This window comes from Fukomys damarensis, unplaced genomic scaffold (assembly GCF_012274545.1).
Source record: "Fukomys damarensis isolate Sample0158 unplaced genomic scaffold, DMR_v1.0_HiC HiC_scaffold_15, whole genome shotgun sequence".
In the NCBI taxonomy this organism is placed as follows: domain Eukaryota; kingdom Metazoa; phylum Chordata; class Mammalia; order Rodentia; family Bathyergidae; genus Fukomys; species Fukomys damarensis.
This window is the reverse complement of record NW_022900927.1, coordinates 47739872-47764373: the sequence shown is the minus strand read 5'-3', so window position 1 is coordinate 47764373 and position 24502 is coordinate 47739872. Positions and strand designations below refer to the sequence as shown.

Sequence of the window (24502 nt, the reverse complement as noted above, 5' to 3'; positions counted from 1 at the left end):
TTTTTTTTTTTTTTTTTTTTTGAGACAGGGTCTCACTATTCAGTTGAGACTGACCTGGAACTCACTATGTAGCCCAGCCTGGTCTCTGGTCTCTAACTCACAGTGATCCTCCTGTGTCAGCCTCCAGAGTGCTGGGGTTATAGGAGTGCGACACCACACCCGGCTTCATTTGGATATTCTTTAGCTCTAAAAAGCATTCTGGTACTAGAGAACTACTACCATTTTTGCTTATATGTTGAAAATTAACTTGGATACACTTATAATTGTATGTTCATAGCTGAACATTTGATCAGATATACAGATATTTGGCTTTTGACCACAGAAGAAGTTATTCTGCTGTATCTCAACTTTCAGAGACTAGAAAATACAGCTATTAGAAAACAGATGCTAATATATATGCATAGATACACAGTTTTTCATGGTATCTAATATGGCCAACGTAGATGACTACGCCACATAGGATCACTTGCATGTCATTTTAGGTATTTACTAAATAAACATTATAAATATTTTACAAAAAAGTAGCACAACTTCTCTCCAATGATTGAGATCTAGGATTGTTAAAATTGTTGCTCAAGGTTTTTCTAGACAGTATAATTTAATGTGGGCTCATGAATCAAGAAAATGTCTAGGGCTGGGGATTTGGATTAGTAGCTCCACCACCTGCCTGCAAGCTCTAGGGCCTGAGTTCAATCCCCGGTACCAAAAAAGAAAGAAAGAAAATGTCTTACTCATCATTATTTCAGAGGTTCCTTACATCTACTACATATAAAAGATCCTTAATGACAGAAAACCATTCCCCATGGGTCGCCCAGATTTGCAGGCTCTGTGACAAGTGCTTTTCCTATACCTTCAAGGGTGTTTACATAGTTATCCTGAAAAGAAAGAAAAATGTTTCCCTTAATCACAAAGGGCACTGCTCTACCAAGACTCAAGGGTACAGAGGCACAGCTTCAATGGATGAGACTTGGACAAGGCTCACAGTGGAAGACAAAACACAAGTTACATTGCCAATGTGGTCCTTTAAATCAATTCAGCGTATGAAATTGCGGGTCCTTTTTGTCATTTCTTGGGACCACATAGTTGAATGTACAATGTGCAGTCTCTCCCACAGTCAAGAGAAACTTTCAGCTCTTTGCAACTTTAAAGGTGCTCCCACATCCATTCAATACAACATTCAATTCAAGCGTCTCTGACTTACATTTTTAGTCAGTGGGAACCAACAATGAAGTAGCTTTTGCCTAGATGCATATTTCGTGGTTTTTGGAATCATGGTCTTTCTGACTCAGCAACTAGGTGCCCTCTTTAAAAAGCAGTCATTTACTTATTAGACTTTTTTTTTTGTTTGAAACTAACTCAGTAGTCCTTAGAGGCCTTGTGATTTCCTGACTTGATATTAATAGTTTAGGATTCAATGACTGATAAGGGAAGAAGATCTTTAACAGCTTGCTTGGTCAAAAGGAAAGGGTATACTAAAAGTTGGAGCCAGTCTGGCCTCAGGGATAGGTCAGCTTTCATGAAAGACTGGCAGGTATCCTACTCAGGGAACCTTTATCTCAACTTCACTGCCAGAACCAAAACTGCTGGTTTTAAAGAACCTCAACTAACCAAGGATGCCCTGAATTCTTGTACCCTTTCAGGGCTTGCACAACTCAACTGAAATGCACCTAACTCTTAGGGCTTACAAATAACAAATCACAGCTGTTTATAGAACTGCCTGAGTACATAAAGATGCTTATAAGTGGAGTAAAGTTATTGATTGGGCTTTTTTTCCCCCTGAATCAGATGTTATTAATGTGTGCCAGAGTTGTGACACTTAAAAAATGTACTCATGTCTTTTGTAGTGGAGAAGGTCCTATCTAGTCAATCTTTCCCCTTGCCTGCTTCTGACTACAGTATGACTTCAATCCCTTTTTCTTGTTGACCCCTTTCAGTTAGCAGTCAACTGGCTTTGGACATCTGATTATATCCTTGAATTTAGCCTGTACATTTTTTCAAGTTGTAGACTACTTGAGTGTTAGAGTTATATATATTTTTATCACAAAACTACTTAGCAATGACAGGCAGGCTCTATCTCTTTTAACTCACCCACATACCTTGGTAAGGCAATTTGATCAGTGAATGTGGCTCCCCAGGAAAGGATAAACCACTTCCAAGATAATGATCAAGAAAAAAATGCATAGAAAGTAGTCTACACCAGTTTTGACAACTTGGGATTCTACCCAGACCACTGTTGGGCATGGTGAGTATCTCTTTTCTCTAAAAGCAAGCACAGGTCAGCATGATTAATACATCCTTAAAATACACCTTGCCCAAAAGTAAAAAGAATTTTCAAATTAATCTTGGTTACGTCTTATAATGACACAGAGAACAACAAGAAAGAAGGTGAATTTGTAAGTACTAAATGGGACACCTTAATTTTGAGGAGATAGATTGAGAAAAATTACTTACTTCCTTTGAAAGAAACACCTTAAATCCTGTGAGGTATGAAATGGAGAGGGAAATTAATGATCTTTTTGGCCATCAAACTATCCTTGTAGTCTTCTCCCACAAGAAAAATGCCCCTGTGGGGCCTCCTCCAAACTAGTGCATGCGCCATAAATTTAACTTAATGCTAAGTTCGCTGTCTTCTTCCAAGAGGCTCTGATACAATTTGATAATTATTTCCTGTCACTTACTAAAAAGTCTGTCAAGACATCTGGAGATAGTTGCAATTTCTGCACCTCCCATGCAAAAATGCTTATATTTTCCCACCCATTCTTACTCATATACTTTCAAGCATTAAAAAAAAAACAACAAAAACAACAACAAAACAAAACACCACTATGGTCCTTCAAAGCAATTAGGTCAGCCTCAGGTCACTGACTGAGACTTTTTTCTGGATAGCGGAATTTTCTGATACTTCTTTTTTTCAGGAACAAGAAAGAATCTGTGTAATACCTACAACTCAAACCAAGTTGGAAGTCCAAAACAGAAATTTAAGGAGGAATATTGAGCTGTTGACAGTAATCTTAAATCTACTGCTAAGCAAATATACTGGATTTTGTCATAACACTTTTCAAATAGATTATTTAATGGCCACTGGAAAAATATACAATGAGAAAACATGTATAAACTAGGGAAAGATTCTCTTGGGAAACAATTCTCTAGGGGTCTTAGGTTAGCTTTATGTTGCTGTTGACCACAGCTGAGATAAAGAAAAGATTTATTTTGGCTCACAGTTTAAGAAGTTTCAGTCCATGGTCCCTTGGTTCCACTGCTTCTATGCCTACGGTGAGGTAGAACACCACTGCAGGAAGCATGTGACGCTACAAAGTAGCTCACCTCATGGCAGCCAGGAGGCAAAGAAGTGGGGAAAAATCCAGAGCATAAGGGGCTAAGGACAAAATATATCTTTCAAAGCTATGTCCTATTGACCTGTTTCATCCAATTAAAATCTACATGCTGAGCTATGAACACATGAAATAAGAGTCCTTGTGACTCAACCACTTCCTAAAAGCCCCAGCTCTGAACAATGCACCATTGCGAACCAAGCCTTCAATGTGTCTTGAATGCTAAAGGCTCTGTTAGGAGATAGGGCCTGCTTTGAGGAGGTGGTCACGGGGGAAGTGATCTGGAAGGGAGTATTCTTCCCAGCTTCTGCCTCTCTTCTCTGCTTCCTGGCTTCTAAGCATTGTACTTTTGTTAGGCCCTTCAGCCGTTCCATTTCTGTCTTGAACTCACCAAAACCATGGGCTAAAATAAACCACTTTACATCATGGGTATGAGGTGTTTTGTTCTTGTCACAGGAAAACTGACTAATAAAAGGTCTCTATCATTTCTGTCTGATTTTTATGACAGCTTTTGTTATAGGGCATTTTTTGAAAGTGTCCATAAGAGCTAGGAGATATGGAAAGAGAGCATTTCTTCAGGACAGAAGGCAAAGTTGTTTGCTGTCCAATATAAAAAAGATGCACCTTCCTGCCCTGGAGCATAAATTGGGTAGGATTTCTAACAGACTTTTATAAGACATGGACTTTACTAAACTCGGACGAAAGAGAAGAAAATTCTTCAGATTATGCTTTATAGAATTTGGGGGCAAAAGCAAATTGATTAAAAGGTAATTTGCTGTCACCTACTTTGAGAAGTAATGAATATTTTTGTCTCTAGCCTGGCAATCTTATTTCTGCTACCAGTACTCATGAAAGTTTGGTACTCTACTTGTTAGATTTTTTTGTGGAATAAAATCTCAGATCCCTCAATTCTTGGCACTTGATAAGTTCTGGCAAACTATATTTAATAAGATGCAAACAAAGCCAGGCATGGTAGTGCATGACTGCAATACCAGCTCTTGGGATGCAGGATCCTTGTAAGTTTGAGCATAGCCTCAGCAACTTAGCAAGACATTGTCTCAGAATTTAAAAATATTAAAGAGGGTTGTGGACATAGCACAGTGCAAAGATCCTAGGTTCAATACCCATTACTGCAAATTGAAAAAAAAAATCTCAAACAAATGGCCCTTGGTATTTACCTTTGGGTAATCTCCAATTGACATGTCAAATCAGTGTAAGGAAAAATTTCTTGGCAGAAGCAGATTGATGTAAGTTTTTGAACCTGGTTAATTCAGCAATATAATTTTATATTTATGATACAGAAATTGTAATTGCTAGTATTCAAATATTTTTGATGTGCCCTGTACTTACAGTCATAGTCATACTATTCCTGTCTGTATGGTTGGCATCAAGTAATATGGTGCCTGCTATATTGTATGCGGTCAGTAGTTGACTACTGAAAGACAATAGGTTTGAAGAGATTCCATATGATTACATTAGAAGTCTATCTTAAAAATCTAGACGATAACCTAAAAAGCAATTATTTTTATTGCTTGAATAAATAAAGACAAAAATCTTAGTCAGATAGGTCTTCTGTATATAAACACCTGAGAGAAAAATAAGAAACGTACATTCTGATCAGTGGCTGAAGAAGGTTGGAGGAAAATAAGTAACACTATCTTTTTAATAGGTACTTGGCTTTAATGACTACCTCTCTTAAACTATCAAGTCTGTCATTACAAAGAAAGCCATCTGTTTAAAATAAGCAATACTGTAATGTTTAACTCTCATAATTAAAATGCAATAATAACTTTCTACTGAGTCTGAAATGCAATCCAAAGTGCTTGACATCAACCTCTTTTCCTAGGCATTATGTGAACTAATCCCTGTCCATTTCTGTTTGTTCCTTCTCACGTGTGTGTTCTCCATTACTGAACAGTGCTACCTATTATAAACTCCATGTTCCATAAATACACTGAGTTTGTACTTCAAGCTTTACAATTTTGCCTTTCACTTAGCCCCAAATAGTCCTGTCCTAGAGCTATTCCACATGTCATTTTCACATCGTCATTCAAATGTCATCCTTTGTACAGGCCTGCTGTGATCATTCAATTAAGCACTATGGTCTATCCCTTAACGTTTGTAACATTCTTACAGTTTCAATACCTTAAGCAGTATACTGTATGCCTATATATATGTACTCATCATTGCTACCTCAAGCAAAATGAAAGTCCTGTGAAACCAGAAATCTTACTGTTTTTGTTCACTACAGAAAGAACGCGACCCCCAGAACTTTTAAAATGATCATTGATGGCTGACCTATTCATTTATGAAGATATGAATTCTGGCTATGAAGATACAGCTTGACTTAGAATTAAGATCCTCTTGATAATATCCATAAATATTTTTAAAAGCATTCTTTGAAAAAAAAAAAAAAAGGAGAGAGTTGGAAAGTAAAGAACAATCAAGGCAGACCGGACTTAAAATGCCAAGGTCCCAGATGTAGAAGCTCATTCTGATATGAGCTCTTTATTTTCTTCCACTTTTTACAACAGGGAAACTTGCCATTTCATCAACAGAAAAGAAATTTCAGCCACATACCCAAAGCCTGCTTGTGGCAGCTTCACTGAAATGAAGAGGAAAAGGATGAAGGGCAGAGATACCACAGCAGTGGGAGCTGGAGGGTCAAGATCCCAGAGATGAAAGAATTAATGAAATTAATTCATAAAGTGATGAGTACGCTTTCCCTTACTGTGTTTCCAATTCCAAGAGGATATGAGTAGAGGAGGTACTGAGAATCACACCAGACTTAGTACTTTAACACTGGGTACCAATGAGGTAAGAAACAACTTCTTCAGTAACTTGGTGACAGAGAGAATTGCAAGAGAATGCAGGGTGAAAGATATCTGATAGAAACCCCGAGCCCTCAACTGAGACACCAACTCTAATGGAGACAACAAACAGAAAAGACACAACAGCTTGAATATAAGCTTCACAAGGATCTCTACCTATGAAGTATCTGACTGCCATAATAAAGTTAAATCACTTCTTAGAAAAAGTAAAAATCTTCCAGAATCTTTATATCTTACATCAATAGTTTGATATTTAATCAAAGATTAATTACTTGGAAAGAAGATCAACTGACTAAAACAAAACAAAACAAAAAAAAAGATAACCAGTCAACAGAAGTGAGCCTGTAAGTCACCCAGACTTATCTCTTGATAAATGGCCTCTCTGAGGACAAATTTGACACAACTAAAGGCCAATTTAAAAGAACCCACAATTACAATAAGAAATATTAGTAATGCTCTCTCACCTTATAAACCACCCTCCCTCTAAATCACTAAGGATACAGATTTTTAAAAGCACAATTAATAAGCTAGAAGTAATTGAGATTTTAGTAACAATATACTGGATCCCAACAGAATATATATACAGTGTTTGTTTTACCAGGGATTGAACTCAGAACCTTGTACTTGTGAGGCAGCCATTGTGCCAAAGAGCTAAGTCCCTGGCCCCGCATATTCAGGTTTGTATGAACAATTTCCGCAATACATTATACGTCAAGGTAAACTTTTAAGAAACTATATCAGTCTTACATGAATCTCTTCCAGAAAATAGGGGTAGAGGAAATATTTCCTACCTCAATGTATCCAGGCAACACAACTGTCGTTAAAAAAAACCTGAAGAAAACTATGCAAGAAATAAAATTTACAGGCTAAACTTCTTACTTTTCCTTGAATAAAATATAAAAATCCTAAACAAAATATTTTAGCATGTCAAATCTACCGTTACATTAAAAAGATAATGCATTATAGTTAAATTGGTTTATTTTGAGAGTATGAGGGTCAGTGTTAAAAATCTATCATTGTAATGTGAATGGAAGTATGTGACAAGTGACAGGATCATCAGCACCATCTCAGTCACTGTGATCATCTTAACCTCTAAAGATGCTACGGAAGTCAACTTCCTTCATCCATAGAGAGCTTCTTCAACAGGCCTACTGGAAACAGGACACAATGGTGACATATGGAAAGCTTTCTCCCCAAGGCCAGGAAGTAGGAAAGGACATTTGCTATCATGGTCACTATTCATGCTGTCCTGCACAGAGTAACTGGGACAATATGAAAAGAAAATGACAGATACAAGAATTTGAAAGAAAAGAAGATTGATTGTTCTCAGATAATATGGTTGTCTATATAAAGCACTAAAAGGACTTGAAAATAATCCATTAAAAATGATAAGTGATTTCACCCAAGTGGCTTAGTGCAAGATCAACACGCAAAATAAATTATACTTCTATATAATGACTGAACATAATATCAGAAAACATCAAATACCTAGTAACAAAGCTAATTATAAATCTACAAGATCACTCTAAAGAAAATCTTCATGACTGCTTGCTGTTGTAGACATGTCAAAAAGCTTTCGGTCATTAGGACACACATGTAAATACTGCATAGTTTATCTGGTGTGAGAAACTGAAAGTGTAAACAAGGATTAAAAAGAATAATTGATAATGTGAAATAGGAAGAAAACATCCAACAGGGTAGGGGAAGTGGGAGGGGTAGGAGAAAGGAAAAAAAAAAGCTTTCATTTTAGCATAATTAGCATGATCGTCATACAAGAAAGAACACAGCAGACTAGGTTTGCATTAGCAGAAGTCATTATGAAGCAGGGCTTTCCATACCAAAGTTCATTATGAACATATTCTGTTTAGTGAGGAAAGAAGGCTTCAGTTCACTTATCTCTTCAAGAATCAAGTAAACCAAATTTAATTTGGAAAAGCATCAGAAAAAAATTCACAATGGCAAGTCAACCAATGATTTTGAATGTGTGATGTGTGTTTAAAAGTGTATACTTATTTTTAATATAGATAGAATATTTTTACTAAGTAGGCATAAAAATAAGTTTCTCTCAAGGACAAGTAATTGCTGGTATAAGGGAATTTCAGGAAAAAAAAGCAGCTGAATTTCTCTGCAATAAAAAGGGCATAAAGTAGCTATAAATTTTTTAGTTTTACTTTTTGTGGATCAGATTAAAAATATTAACCCCAATATTTCTAGAAATATCTGATCAGCCGTCTGTTTCAAAAAGTGTTTTCCTATCCAAGCAGAATAAAGTGGACTTTTTCACAATTTCCTTTTGATTAAGCTATAACTACAATTAAAAATAATTCAGGTGTTAACAGCAGAAGTTTGTCAATAACAACTTATCGATACAATAGCTAGGAATTCACAACTCAGTGTTACAAGGAAATTTGGTAGCTCTCAGTAAATTACTGGTGGTAGAAAAAAATGTATAAAATAGATTTTTGTCTTCTGATTGAATTTTGAAAAATACTATACTACTGAATGTCAAAAATTTCACTAAAGTGTCACATATGCATACAGCCAACTGGAAAAATATTTAACTCTTGCAGTTGTTTGCCAGAAGTGGGCACCCAAAGCTGTGACTACTACCAAAAACTGTTTGATTTATTTGTTTTTTCATGTTACATAGCTATGATAAAGCTGAATTTCTAAGTTAAACACCATAAGAGATTAAAAATAATAAGAAGAAAGAAAGAATTAAAGCAATATAATGTAAGGAAATTGCTGGCATCACTACTTTTGAACTCCAATTATTTGTTTGTTTGTTTGTTTGTTTATTTTTGGTACCGGGGATCGAACTCGGGTCCTTTTGCTTGTAAGGCAGGTGGCAGTGAACTCCAATTTTAAAAATAAAATAAGGGTTACTTAAACAAAGCATTATGATATTGCAACACTGATCATATAACTGAGATAGCTACCAAGTGGCTGGTGGGCATAGAGTGTGTAGTGTGGATATGGTGGACAAAAAGATCCTCCAGGTCCTGAGCAGGACAAAAATGATGATGGTGTGAGACTTCATCCTGCTACTCAGGACTGTGCCCAATTTAAAACTTATGAATTGTTTATTTCTACATGCCCCCATCTAAGATTTTTTCAGACCATGTATAAGGAGTCTATTTCTGCAGTATTAAATTCATGGAATACAAAGAAAACGTGAGGAACTGTTCTATCTTAAAGTAGACTAAGGGAAAATGACAACTAACTGTAACCTGTGATCTTCGATTGATTCTTACATGGAGTACAGAACATTAATAGGAAAAACAACAGTATCGTATCAGCGTTGACTCCCTAAGCATGGCTACTATGCTTTGGATACATAACGTATTAACCTTTGGAGAACGTGGTCAAGGGTAGCAAGTCCTCTTGTAATCATTTCACGACAACCTTTACACACTGCCCAAGCTTGTAGGGCAAATAAAGATGTTCGGAAACTAGGAGCATTGCTGTCTCAAAAAAATGAACCTGGCAGAAAATGAACTATAACTTACTTAATGCCACTAGGAAGAAAATCTTAGAAACTGGTTTAGCTCCAAAATAATGCGCTGAAAATATTTTATGGCAACATTGGTTTGTTGTATTTGGTACTTACTTCATCGAAGGTAAAATCGTTTAAATCTATTTCTTCATATTCTTCTTCAGATTCTTCATTCTTGATAGATTCTAGTGCTATTGTCAGTTTCTTTCGCAAAATAAATCCCTTCCAAACTGCCTAAACAAAAATTTAAACTATGTTATACAGGGTTATAGATCAAACCTCAAAACAGATTCTCTGTGTTATCCCATTAGGAAGATAAAACATCTTAGAACTTAGTTTAATGGCTCAATAATCTGTTTTTTGAACTTTATGTGACACTTAAAACTGCAAGATAAATTAAGCGACTGCATGTGTCTGAATCTCAGGAGACTTTCTTTGTGGTAAGCAGAAAAGAATCTTTAAAACTCCCTCAACTGCACATGTAGGTCAACCAATCAATTATCTGACAATTCCTCCAAGGACCCATTCTACACGAAGAAGAAAGAGAAACAAAGAAAAAACAATTTTGCTAATTTTCCAATGATTACATATAAAATAAGCTAACCCACATTTAGGAAAACGTTAACATACACAAATGTCTATACTAGAGAAGAAGTACCAAGGCCTGTAGCAACCAATTAATTTCATTTAAAAATAAACTCAGCACAAAATAGTAAAACTAAAAACAGTTAGATTCCCTAATAATTGTGGATTATGCAAACTTTCTGAACTATGCATACAAGCAAAATGAAGCTTTAAAATATATGGATAGGGTGAGAGTTTTAGGATACTTAAGTGTAAAAATCAAAGGAGAAATAAGTATATTTTGGATGTTCTTACTTATCAATGAAAAATAGTAAATAAATATAAATATAAGTTACACAAACACATATCTGAGTATATATAATTGCTTAAGATTAAAACTAAAATATAAATTGTAAAATAGTGTAAATTATTGACATATAAAAGCAGAAAAGAGAGTTATAGCTTTATTATTAGAAACTTGGATTCTCTGAATATTCTTTGCTTGGCTCTGACTTTGGAATAAGACATATGTTAAAGATAACTACAAAAGTTAAATATTTAATAAAAGGAAAGACTTTAAAATCTAAGAAAATGTTTCAAACGATGGGAATAGCCACACAAGTTATTTAACATGATTTTAAAATAGGTTTATTTAACTATAACCTAATGAAATATACTTGAAAGACATATTTGACTGTAAATGATATTTTACAACAGTTTTCAATAATCATACTGTTAACAATAATACTGGTGTTATCATATATATAATACCAATAATACATAATATGTGGCAATACATGCTTAACCTGGTATTGCTGCTGGCATTCTCAGGTGTGTGGTCCTGGACAGGACTTGGAAGACACCAATACAAGCAGATACAGAGTTCTCCACAGTGCCACTACCCTATCGAGAGCTATAGCATTTTCACAGTGGTGAAGCTAGTCTCCAAGCACACGCGTCATGATTAGCCTCCTTTCTCTGACACAGCATAGAGGAGATGTTCTTTTCTTCCAAAGATAATTACTTGAGTTTTTAATGTACCTATCCTCACTCCGAAAACTAGCAGAAACTCAGGTTTCCAGTAATAGGTGCAGTAATTTACCTTATTTTTTCAGCGGGGAATGGTGCTGTGAAAAGGCTAGTTCTCTATAACTTGACTCTATCCATCCAACATATTTGATGTGAAAATTCAATTTTTGCTCTCAAATCTAAGACTAAGACATATTTTTCTCAATCATTCTCTGTGTTCTACTACTTATATCCCCAATCTATCTTTTCCTACATGGAGGAAAAAGAAAACAAAACAAAAAACAACCTTATTTCAATCAAATCACACCATCTATCCCAACAGGCTCTTCTTCAGCTTCCTCCAACCTAACCTCATCACAGAAGAATTAAGTTAGGACACTGTCAATTCCCTAAGAAAAATTACAATTTATTTTGCTCTACACATGTGTTAGGCTTCAAGTTCCCTTCAAAGAGATAGAGATTTCTTTTTCAGGAAAAACATATGCTAGGTCTGGGAATCCTGAAGAGGCTATATTCTCTAGTCTATTTATTGCCTAAACTATGTTTCTGCTCTTTATTGGTATATATTACTTTGCACCCTTCTTATGGATTTGACTCAAATTATGATGTTATCAATACTTTAAAAATAAGCTCAGGATCTTACATAAAAAAGATAAAAATAAAATATAACTGCTATATAGATTTAATTAGAAATTTTATATTTTGATGACCACATAATTACCACATATTTTGACTATCACATAATGAATACTTTATTACTATACTAATATTATTACCTTGATCCTTCACTTCTAGAAATTATATTTACTTAGTTACTTAGCTCATCAGTAAGAAAGTCATATACTAAACATTATGTAAAATTCACAAATACACTTGATTAAATTCTAACCATTTTTGCCTCTAAAAATTGAATTAGGAGCCAGACCTGGTGTCACCCTCCTGTAATCCCAACTACTTGGAAGCTGAGGGAGAAAGATCTCAAGTTTGATCTGACCTCAGACCCTGTCTCGAAATAAAGAATAATTTTTAAAAAGGGCTCAGGATGTAGCCCAGGGTAAAGGACTTGACTTTGATCACTAGGACTGCTAAAAGAAATCATAGTGCACATAATATTCTTTTGTTTTGTAACTTAGTAAGAACAATTTCTAACTTCTCAAGAGACTTCAAGGTTCTCCTAACATGAGGAGCAAAGGATATTGGTATAGAAAAGAACTTGAGCAATATTAAATGGTAGAAAGCAAAAAGAGGATACTGTGCAATAAGGAGCAAAATTGAAAGCATTGTTTAAGAAAGTAGCTTTCTTCTTTTTAACTTACTTTGGAGAACGTCACCGGCTATTTGTCCTCTTGATTTTTTCCTTTCATAAGGCTGAATGGTTATTAGACTATTTTTTACCCCTTTCATTTTGAAATTCAGTAAAAACATTTTTAAATTATTTAATATTCAATACAAGAAAACAGATAAAGACTAAAAAATATTCTTCACTTTTCAGATTTTCTTTCTATGGTATTATTTTCTCTTGAGTACTTGCTTCCTCTCAGAGTGTGGCCTAACATGGTGGACGGGCAGCAGATGCTGACCCTTCACATCCCTTTCTCCCTGACTGTCCTGGTGAGGTTCTAAGAACTAAGGAGAGGTATTTTATTTCCCCGGATTCTTTTTTCTAAAGTCAACTTCCTTATCTACCCCGCACTTTTTTGCCATTATAATTATGGGATAACAAGATTAGGTACAGGAGTAGAAAGGACAATCTTTAGGCCTTCAATGACATGAACCACCAGATCGATGCATTATGGCTCACAGTGGGTCTAACATAAGTCACCAGCAGGACCAGAACTTCTGCAAAGGCTGTAATGTGTCATTTTCTCTTGTGACACCTACATATAACTCCCTCTTGACTCTGTAAGGTCAGGCATTCATGTTCCGGACATCTTTATGCAGTTTATTGGAAATAATAGTAGCATAAACATGTTGGTAAGAAATATTCAGATTATTCTCCTAATTGATTTATTTTGCTTGAAGGCAGAACTTTTTTCCCAGTAATCCATCTGTAATTAAATCATTTCTCCTACACATTCAATTTCCAGCCAGTCAATTCTACCTGTATTGGATATATGTGACATGATATCATTTTCTTTTCTAACTACGACCGGGTACCACCCTCCAGTATATATGATACCCTTATTATCACCCATCTCTGATTATGTTCCTCCTATATTCTTTGAATATTCTAGCTCTTTTCGTAGTCTTATTACAATGTGATCTACGGTCGTTCCAGTAATACTAAATCCACCCCCCCGCCGCATTTTTCTTTCTTTTTTTTTGTTTTGTTTTCATTCTCCTTTATGTCCGGCCTGGAATTCCACTCTCCTACATATCTACACTGATGCTGTAACAACTACATCCAAGCATGTATAATAATTCAAAACGGGATTTTAAAAATCATATAACCAACACAGATAGGGTGAACAAGCCCTTGGGACATCACTTTACCATGAAGTGAGTCAAATATCCAGTCTTTGCAGACTATTCAGCTTCAACAGATTCTAAGTTCTTGGATCTGTCCACATTTCAAGCACAGAAAAGAAAAATAATACGGAGGGTCTTCTGGGAGGCTTTATGGGGCAGATATGGCTGTGGTGCACACAACTTTGTTTCCCATTCTAATAACCAGAACGAAGAAAGGGCCATGACACACCGCAAGGGAAGCTGCGACGTCTAACTCGCCTGTGTTCCAGGGAGAACTCAAATTCTGGTGAGCAGAGAGCACTGTCCAGCACCTCCTTCATGAAATCTTTACGATGATTTTTGTAAAGCCAAGGCTCTTTTCGTCTGTCATTCTTTGCCCCCCAAGATGTTTAGATATCCTAAAATGTGTACCTTAAAATGGGTGCTTTAAGTGATTATACCCCAGACAAGAGAAAATGAGTTTGAATTCAGTGACTTGACTACTACCATGTACAACAAAAGCAACTTGCCATAAATTATGAAGAAAAGATGAATTATGATTCCCTTTACGGATACTAAGATCCTCAACCAAAGGAGATCTAATAAAGATATCTGTCACCAAACTGACAGCTTCATAAAGTAATGAACTCCTCTTAAGAGTAATAAAGAAGCAAAAGTTTAATAGCCATTCACTATTACTGCTGAAAAATGTACTGCTCATCCAATAATAACAGAAAGAATTTGGGCTGTTAGATATTTACAATTTTTATGCAGGAGAACATTATTTTGAGATAGTAAGTGAAGTTTCTTGCTCTTGTAGCTTCCTGAAATCAAATGTCTCCCTTCATTTTTACTACTATGGTATCAGGCTTTGTCTGTATACTGCTCTCAGGAAGAGTACAATAGAAACTACACCAAAATACTACATATATTCATTAGAACCATAGCAAAGATAACTGTCATGAAAACTACAGCTTTACTAGTGAAAGCCAGGAACTTGAGAGAAAAAGATCTCTTTTTCTCAATATTAAGTTTATCCTTCCCTTTGATTGTGCCAAGTAACTGGGAAGCATTCCTGACCCTTGCCTATCTTGCATACAACACATCTGGATAACTAACATTATCAGTCTCTGTTTCTATAGTAAATCTATTCATCACTTCATGTTAACTCAATAATAGCCTGGAATGTGACACTTGGATCACCTGAACTCCTCACATCCTGGAATGGGCCATGATTTTTCTCTCAATACTGCACTGACCCCCTAACCGGTTTTTCTGCCACTGCTCCTGCAATATATTTGCAATATAAAATGAACTGAGCATGTCAGCCTGCTTTTCAACATCCTCCATGTCTTCCCTTATTATTAGGAGGAAAAATCAAATTCTTCACCATCACCTATGACTTCTAAATCCTATGTGTCTCCCCCTTGTCACTCTCCAGTCCCACTGGCTTCTGCTGCTTTTTGCTCTGGCTTGAATACAGTCGTGTGCTCCTACACTGGGGCTCTGAAGCTTATATGCCTTTTTCTGCAGTATTTTTCTCCAGATATCCAGCGGCTTAGAATCTCACGTCAATGTCAACTTTTCTGGTCTTTCATATCAATTCTGTTTAAAATTAAAAACTTCATTTTGACATCCTCATCCTGCTTTATATTTCTCCTTGATTTTTATCATTAACAAATGGACTAACTGCACAGTCCAACAGGATATGAACTAGCATGATTTTCACAGGGAAAAATAGTTGTTGAGTGAATGGAAAGAAAAGCCGATTTTCTTTTTGGTCACTATTGTTCAGCTGAGGTGAATTTCCACAGACTCAACTTTATGTATGTATTTAGTTTGAATGGCTCTTTCATCAGGATAAAAATTCCAAATGGTCAGGCATTTTTGTAGTTTTGTTTATAGTTTTATTTCTTAAACCTAGAATAGTGTCTGACAAATCTAAAAAACAAACAAACAAAACCCTAAGTGAATGTAATCAAGTTAATACTCACTGCAAAATCTGGTGAGATTAAGTCAAGTATTTTCACATCTTAATGTCTACATTTTTAAATGAAATAGGTATTATAAGATCCTAATGGTATAATTGACAATGTGAAATAGGAAGAAAAGGGCTAAAGGTTAGGGGAAGTGGGAAGGGTAGAGGAAAGAAAATAAGGGAAAAGGAAAAAATATGAGAAAATGAAAAAAAGGAAATAAAGTATTTGTAAATAGGGAAGGGAGGAGGGGATGAAGAGAGGTCAGGGATATGGGGAAAAAACGAGAACCAAGACCTGTCATGTAAAGGTACAAGATCCCAATGATGAATGTAACTGTACCGTATACCTAAAATGTACCAATAAACTCAATGAGAAAAAAAAAGAACTTTAACATTTTGGCAAATTTTTGAAAACATACTTCTAGAAGTAGGTATTATGTAGGCCAAATGAGACTGCTTTGGTTAGTCAAAGTTTAGCCAAATTGATAAATGACATAGTTGAGGAGTTTAAATATTATTGTGTGGTTCAGCTTGACCCACAGTCATAAAAATACTGTTTCAGACATAAAGACTGTTCCTTCTATCTATATATTAAGAAGAACCAAAGTCAATTTACATCTAACATGCAGCTTACATGCCATGTGAGTATAAAATAAATCCATGTAAGTGTAAATCACCAAGATTTGGAGATGGACTTCTACACAGAATAACCCAGAGAAAGATAATACATCTTTCATGATTAACCATGCTACCAAAAGATTAAAATTAACCTGAATAAGAACAGCAGCCTTCTCCTTCTTTTCATGGATATTCATCATCATTTTCCTTTTTTCTTTCATTAGAATAGTCTGATTATTGAAGGAATTCGGCAGGGGTTCTGTGGTAACAGTATGTATCCTCCTAGAGAAATAAATCTGTCTGCGTACACTGTAACCACGCCAGTATGCCTGGATCACCATAGCTGCCTTTCTACAAAAAAGGAAGAAAGAAAATATTTTTAGTATGTGTGAATACACACTTGTAGGTAAGAGATTCTTGCGAGCTATAAACATGAATCACACAAAGTGTTACTTAAAAACAGCACCGCTTCTTTTAACTGTCGTCATAGAATTAAAAACTGCAACCACCTTCAAATCTGAACATGAGAATAGGGCAGTAGTTCAGAGAAGGATCTGAGTGAAAGGGAGCTTTGTTTATTTAAAGTGGAGATAGGGTAAAAATTTTCTGTGATACCGAGAACACCAGTAAGAGATGGTGATGATGCAGAAAACAGGAGACAAATGTAGGATCCAATTTCAACTTGGTAAGGATGACTGAGATTCTCTACAGTATGGGGCAAGAGCTTTGGCAAGGAAAAGAGGAAGGCCTTCCTCACTGTAAAAGGCTAAATCCTCTCAGGTTCTTAATAGGTGCTCTTCCGCACCTGCTCACCGCCACCTACTTAAAGCTCACTCCTGTAAGCCCAGTAGTAAAATCTAACATCTCGCACTCACCCCCATTTGCCCATTTCAGGCAATGAATCAATGAGTATTAAGTGTTTTCCTTATCTCAGTAAGCTGCTCAGCAACAGCAAATGTGAATACAAATGAATACTGATTGTGAGTTCACGGTATGCTTAATCATTTAATTCTTCTTTAATAAATCATTCAATTTTTCTTAATTGGAATGTCTTTCCTTTCCCAAACATATTTTTTTATATGTTGCCCTGACATTTTAGCTCAAGTTCATTAACCTTGGGATTTAAAAAGTTTTTATTTTTTAAATTTTTTTCTCATTGAGTTTATTGGTACATTTTAGGTATACAGTATAGTTATATTCACCATTGGAATCTTGTACCTTTACATGACAGGTCAAGAATATTATCAGTGTACTGGTAAAAGTTAAGTGCTAAATATGTTTTCATGGTAGCCTTCAAATCCTGAGTTACACAGAAAGTTACACAGAGAAGAGGTTCTGTTCTCCAATGTTCCCTTGAAATACTTTTCAATAATTATATCATTACCAAACCTAATAGATTTTTGTCCATTCTTACACATCCTTATATTTTGTTTAAAATGAAGTGGAATTAGGCAATAAACTCTATCAGACATGACCATAAAACTTTTTCTGACAGCAATGTGTTTATAGGAAATTAAAAAGAAAGGACATTGGTATTTTGTACAGTTATTTAACTTTATAATTGTCATTAATTATAGAATCAACCCCATTAACACCATTTTTACCTACAGCCAGTCAAAACTTTTAATCTATTTAATAGGAATCCAAATTTGAAGTTGATGGCTAAAACTTCTGCTCTAAGATAAACTACTTGCACTTGTGGTACTTGGAAGAAATATTCATGTTCCAACAAATCATTTCCTCCTACTGGGATGAACAGAACTTTGTAAATTCACATTTGGTCATGCAATTATCCATTCATTCCTCATCTTTCCAACAAAAAGAGATGAGGTACTATTTAGTATATAAAAACCCTATTAGGTATTTTGGGTGACAAAGGGGAAAATAAGAGCCAGAAAAAAAAATTTGCAAGGTTTAAATGTAAAAAGTTTAATAAAAAGTGTAAGGATTATAAGAAAACACATTGAACCTAACATCTTGTATTTCTCTACAGTACATTATGTTTCACTAACTATAAGGTGAATTTCTTTTAAATGCATCAACTTTATGAACACCTCAGCCTCACATCAAAATCTATACAAGAAAACCAAGAGTTAGATGAGGAATATTGTCTTCGGTGATATAAACAGGAACTGGTGTTTGAAAACAAGGAAAGAATCTGACTGGAGGTTTTCTAAATGCAGCATACTTTCTATGGTGGAAAAAAAGAGCTCTATCATCATCTCTATTTTTTTCTAGCAGAAATAAAAATGTAAAAAATCTGTAAGTCCCTAGCACAAGCATACCTATAAATCTTGCTTAGGAAACTTCAATATAACGGACAATGAATCTTCCTAAATCTCCAAATAACAAGGTTTAGCAGTGAGTACACATTTCCTTTTTTCTGTATTTTTAGGTCTTTTACATATGTATAGTAAACTGTTTAACTCTCAGAAAAGAAATCACTTAATGCTGACAATGCCTGAAAAAAATCAAGACCAAGGATATCAGGATTTCTGGTATTTAGTATCAGACAAACTGAATAGGACAATTTTTCTCTTGTTGGCTTGCTATTGAGGCCACAGACACACAAACAATAAGTTGACGGGCCAAAGTAAAAGCCAATCTTTGCTCGTTCGATAAACAATTAAAGACAGAGACTCACTTTTCTACAAGTGTTTAACAGTTGTGAGGTGGATTATGTGTCTAATCACAGGGAATATTGCCCTTCCTTATGTAGCTGTTACACCAAAGAAAATTATAGCACTGCATTCAAATAGTGGTGCTCATTAAGTGCTTACTAGATCAATAAGAAAATACTGAGCACATGCAAAAGTACATTTTTTAAAAAATGAAGTTACCTGATTATTTGGAATGTCTTACTTTCTGTTTTTCAATGTAATATTCCATTTCCTCAAAAATATTTTAGTTATTTACAAATGAGAGCAGAAAAATAATTTCTCATTACTCATTTTAAATTAAATAATATTAGAAATTACATCTGAATCAGTCAACATACAACCACATTAATCTGAAGTGCGATTAGTAATTTGTGCACATCATGAAAACATAGTCAAGGGAGTTAGCATAAAACATTTCTGTAGTATAAGAAATTTCAGTGATTTAAATCTTTACCAAGTCATTATTTGATTCCATCGTCTAAATAGTTTATCAAAAATAGTAGATATAACATATGTAAGGGAAAAGTGATTGATATAGCTTACATTTTTTCACTGTGTTTGATATTTTGGCAGTTCCTCAGCAGAGAATTTGTTGTTGTTTCCATCATTTGGATACTTTGGGTGGTAATACTGCTTGTCTTACTGTCTTCTCTCTTCTGGCGTACTAATTCTTCCTGATTTATTTCTTCCAAGCCTTTATGTACAGAGGAGTAGCTCAGTGGGGAACGACTGAAACCAGGGTCCATCCACTGGTCTGAAGTATTTGATGAGTCAGCACTGTGCTCCTTTGCACAAGAACAAAAGGCCCCAGTTTTTACTGTGCTGTTACTATATGGTGGGGGCAAACAGTTTCTCTGAGTGTCTGATTCATCTCTCTTGGTGATACACACATCCCCACGTTCATGTGCATGTCTGTATTGATTACTAAGTGTCATCATTTTCTTAAAATAATGATAGAAGTTTTCCACTGTATCCAGGGTGAAGACATCCCTGAACAAATAAATGATCAGAACATTTCACAATAAGAATTATATCAGCATAGACCATTTTCAAAAACAAATATTGTTTTATTCCTAACATGAACATTAGACTTTACTACAATATTCATTACAATTTATTTTTACTTATTTATAAAAAAGTTCTCATATTGAACAAAGTTTGAAAGTATTCAGTTAATTTAGATGTTAGTCCAGATAAAATGCCAGTTTTAGAACCATTTTTGCTCAAGGATTTGGGGGACTAATAAATGAGAAAAATTCATTATTTTCCTTCCATAGCTTTAAGAGATCATGGTGGCATAAAATTGGAAATGTTATTTATGAAGCAAAATTAAAAGTTTTTCTACATTGATTCTTGTCACTCAAAATATCTGTACTGGACTTTTAAATAAAGAATGTATATTATGGGAATTTTTTAATTTACATTTCTCTTTGGGAAAATATTTCACTGCAAAAAGAATTCAAATAGATTGAGACGCAAATGCTTGGGATTTTCTTAAGCAATTGTTTCCTTTCTAATGTGCAGATTTGTATAATTGATCAAATTTTAATGTTTACCATATGTGATAGTCCAATAACAAATTAAAATGACTTTGCAATATAATGAGACATTCTTAATTTTATTTATTTTCTTTTATTTCTCGTTTATTTTTAAATTTTCACTTATCTCATAATTTTCTGGCTAAATATTATATATAGATACACAGCCACAAATTGAATTATTCTTGTTCTGTGACAATGAAGTATATATAAAGTATAAAAATATTTAACCCCAGCAAACAGAAAATTGTAATTATTTCCTGTAAATATAAAGATAATTAGTGACTATGTTCTCAACAGTAATCGCTATATATTAATATAGTCCTCCCTGATAAATTGTTGATATTTTTCATTTCATACATTTTGTTGGATAATGAAGCAGAAAAAGTTCAATGCAAATACGGGGACACCAAATGTTACTGATTAAATGTTGAATGCAGTAGTATTATGCATTAAGCACATACATAAAAATAGACTATTTTCCAATACCAAAGCTAAAATGAAACTTAAGCTGCAATAACAATAGTCCAAAGGTCTGAATTTTATAACGTTAAAAACTAAATTTCTAGTTTATCATTCTTTATGGCTGAATTGTATAACAGATAATGTGAAAGAGGAATAAAAGGTCCAAAAGGGAGAGGGAAAGGGAATGGGTGGGCAGGGGGAATATGGAAAAGGAAAAAATGGGAACAAAGTCTTTGTAAATTTAATAAAAAAACCCTGAAGTTCAACATGAGAGACTTAAAGGATCAGTCACATACAAACTTGTACATTACTACACATATGTAAAGTAATATTAGTTTCTATTTTCACAAAGATATATGTAAATAATCTTATTATTTGTTAAAAAGAAACATTTACATAAAAATCAAAACTATTTTTGAAGTAGAGTTGTGGGATTTATCTTTAGTATGAATAGATTTATTCAAAAATATTTAAATGGAAAAATAATTCAATAAGCCAAGGATGTATAAAAGTATAAGTATCAATAATGTAAGCATAAAATTTAGCAATTAAGTTTAGACATTAAAAAGCATATATTATTTTTCCAATCAAGTTAGAAAGATATCGCAAGTTAAAAAAATGTGAAAACTTTTCTCTCTTTTTTTTTACATTTTCTGGAGTATGCATATTTTAAAATTAAGTTATAAAAATTAATTATAATTTATTCAGAATTAAAGTTATATTTGACTATGACGACTCCCAGATGCCTTCCTCTGAATACATGCAAAGCGGTGACTGCTTTCCTCCATTATGGTCCCATAATATTTTAAATGCAAATATAATACACAGTAACGTGACACGTTAACATATAATATGAATGATGTGTAAAACTTGCCTTATTTCAATGTAAACTTTTATTTATCTAATTTTCATTTATGCTAATCTCTAATTTTTTCAACGACAGATTTTGCTCACAATAACTTTGATATATGTCTGAGTGCTTGATGACTAATAGAATGAAGGTACGACAGTGTCATGAAATTATCCTCATGCTTTCATTTATTTTATATATTAGTTTAGAATTTATATATATCAGATTCTTTTCAAAACACGTTAATGTATTTGTAAGAAGAAAAACATGAGGCCTAGAAGATTTCTTTAAAGGCAGACTATTTCTCAAAACATACTGTTCATAAGCAAGCACATAATTACTGTGATAATCAAACTGTCAACTATGTCAGGCAAACACTCTACTACTGAGCTGCACCCCAGCCCACGTTATTTATTTTAAATACAAGGGGAAGATAACACTCTTACCCTCTTCTGGTGATACACTTTTCAGAGAGTAACTGGAATTCGCGAATCTGGGTCTGACAAAATGCTAGAAACTGTCCTGACTCTCGAGGAGAGTGTTCCTCTGTGTGGATTTCTGAGGAAGAGCTTAGCATATTGCCATTGAGGACCCTTAGATCTGGTAACATTTTAAGTAGAGAATGCCTATTGGAAATAGAAAAAAAATTAATAATATTGCTAATAAGAGTTTGTGTTTAAAATCAACCATATGTCTATCTCATAAAGCACAGAATACATATCTCAGAAAGACGGATTTTGCAGAGAAAACAATAGTTAAATTTATGTAACAATTAAGGTCATTGTGTCATGTAAAAGTGAGTTTTAGAATTCTAGACGTGTATCTAATCATTTTCTCCTAAAATATAAGCAGGATAATCAAATTTGCAGGCTAAGAATGGAATTTTGAATATACTAAAGCTGCAGTATAAAAATAATTATAATTTTTTAGAAAAAGGAAAATAGCATTACTAAAAGTTATTTACTTCAGAAATAAACATTTTGATTATGTCTCTCAATTAAATACAGTGAAAGTAGGACTAAAACAAGAGGGAGGAAATTATTCTATTTTCCATTATCCAAAACACCTAAAATTATATTTTGTTTTGAATTTTGCTGAGAATTGTAATAATTTTTGAAATATTACCAAAAGTCTGTGTCAATTTAAAAGACAAATACTGCAAAACAAAACCACAAGTAAAAACAAAGAGGTCAGACAGCAAGGGCTTCCCATCAAACCCAATCATTAACAAATACTTGCCCAAACCTCTGACAAGGACAGGGTACGTTTCTTTTTTAAAAGGCTGCTGATGGTCACAGGAGCAAAGTGGACTTCTTGAGCAAATATATAACTGTTCCATTGAGGAAAACTACAAAACTCTGATAACAGATACCAAAGAAGAAGGGCACAAATGGAAAGATATTCCACATTCATGGGTTAAGAATACTCAATGTTGTCAAGATGTCTGTTTTTCTCAAATTGACCTGTAGATTCAACTCAATCTCAACAAAAATCTCAACATTCTGTGGATCTTAACAAACTAACTCTGAAGTTTATATAGACCCACACCCAAATATCCACAGTAGCTAGCATGATACTGAAGAAAAAGAATAAAGTCAGAGGACTAGTCGTACCCTGTTTCTTGATTGAACATGAAGTTGCATGAATTAAAACCGTGTGGGGCAAAAAAGAAAGATGGATAAACAGAATAGAAGAGACAGGCCAGAAATAGACTCAGATAAACATAATGATGTGATTATTTTTGCAAAAAAGAGAAAAGATAATACAACGGCATGAAGATAATATTTTCAGTGAATGTTGCTGAAGTAACTGAACATCCCCTCCAAAAATATACATTTAGGAAAACTTACGAGCTTCACACTCATACCAAATCAAAATGGGTCACAGTAATAAAATAAAAACCTATAAACTTTTAGGATAGAAAAAAATCTACGTGACCTTAGGTATGATGGCTTAATATTAAAATTTTCAACTCTGTGAAATTTAAGGTCAAGAAATTGAGAAAATAAGCCATAGGCTAAAAGGAACACATCTGATAAAGGGCTGTAAAACACATGCAGCCCATGTGATACACTGACTGTAACAGGTGTACCTCTCTGGTGAGCAGCGTTAATAGTGGGGGAGGATACGTACGTGTGGAGATGGGGCATATATGACTCTTGATTTTCTGCTAACCAATAACAGTGCCCCAAAATAAACTGTATCAATGAAAGAAAGAGAAAGCAAAAGTTCCTAACACTAAATGAAGGATAATAAAGTAAGATTACTAACATAGCAAGGCTTAAATGGAGAACTCCATACAGAATCAGCATCCGACCATCTATCTGTTCTGTACAGGCTGGCAAACATATTGATTTATATAAATAAAGTTGTAAAAAAAACTTTGATATTTTGTCTTTGTGAAGGATGTGACTGACAATGACCAACATGCACAGAGAGGACCAACCAAGTCACAAAGCATAACTATGCATAGTTATAATTTTAATAGTCTTAGACGTAAATAGATAATTGAGAGAGAAAGAGAGAAATATATCTCTCTCAAGGAAAGGCAAAAGAACAGCAGACTTCTATATATTTATTGAGGGTAAAGAGTGCTACCTTCCACAAGGCTCTTCATCTCCTTCCCAGGAAAACCCCTCTTTTTCCTCTTACCAGTACGTAAGTAAGGAAACAGGGAAAACAATTAGGTTTTG

General features: G+C 34.4%; 1 protein-coding gene across 1 annotated transcript in view; it reads right to left on the bottom strand.

The window, feature by feature from the left end:
* Nucleotides 1–24502, bottom strand: part of Lrriq1 (leucine rich repeats and IQ motif containing 1) — a 189352-nt gene that overhangs the window by 112715 nt on the left and 52135 nt on the right. Inside the window, exons 9-12 of the mRNA XM_019205450.2 lie at nt 22256–22435; nt 19500–19946; nt 16449–16647; nt 9774–9893 (exon numbers count right to left, since the gene is read on the bottom strand). Coding sequence (XP_019060995.1) covers nt 9774–9893; nt 16449–16647; nt 19500–19946; nt 22256–22435 — 946 coding nt within the window. The remainder of the gene's footprint in view (nt 1–9773; nt 9894–16448; nt 16648–19499; nt 19947–22255; nt 22436–24502) is intronic.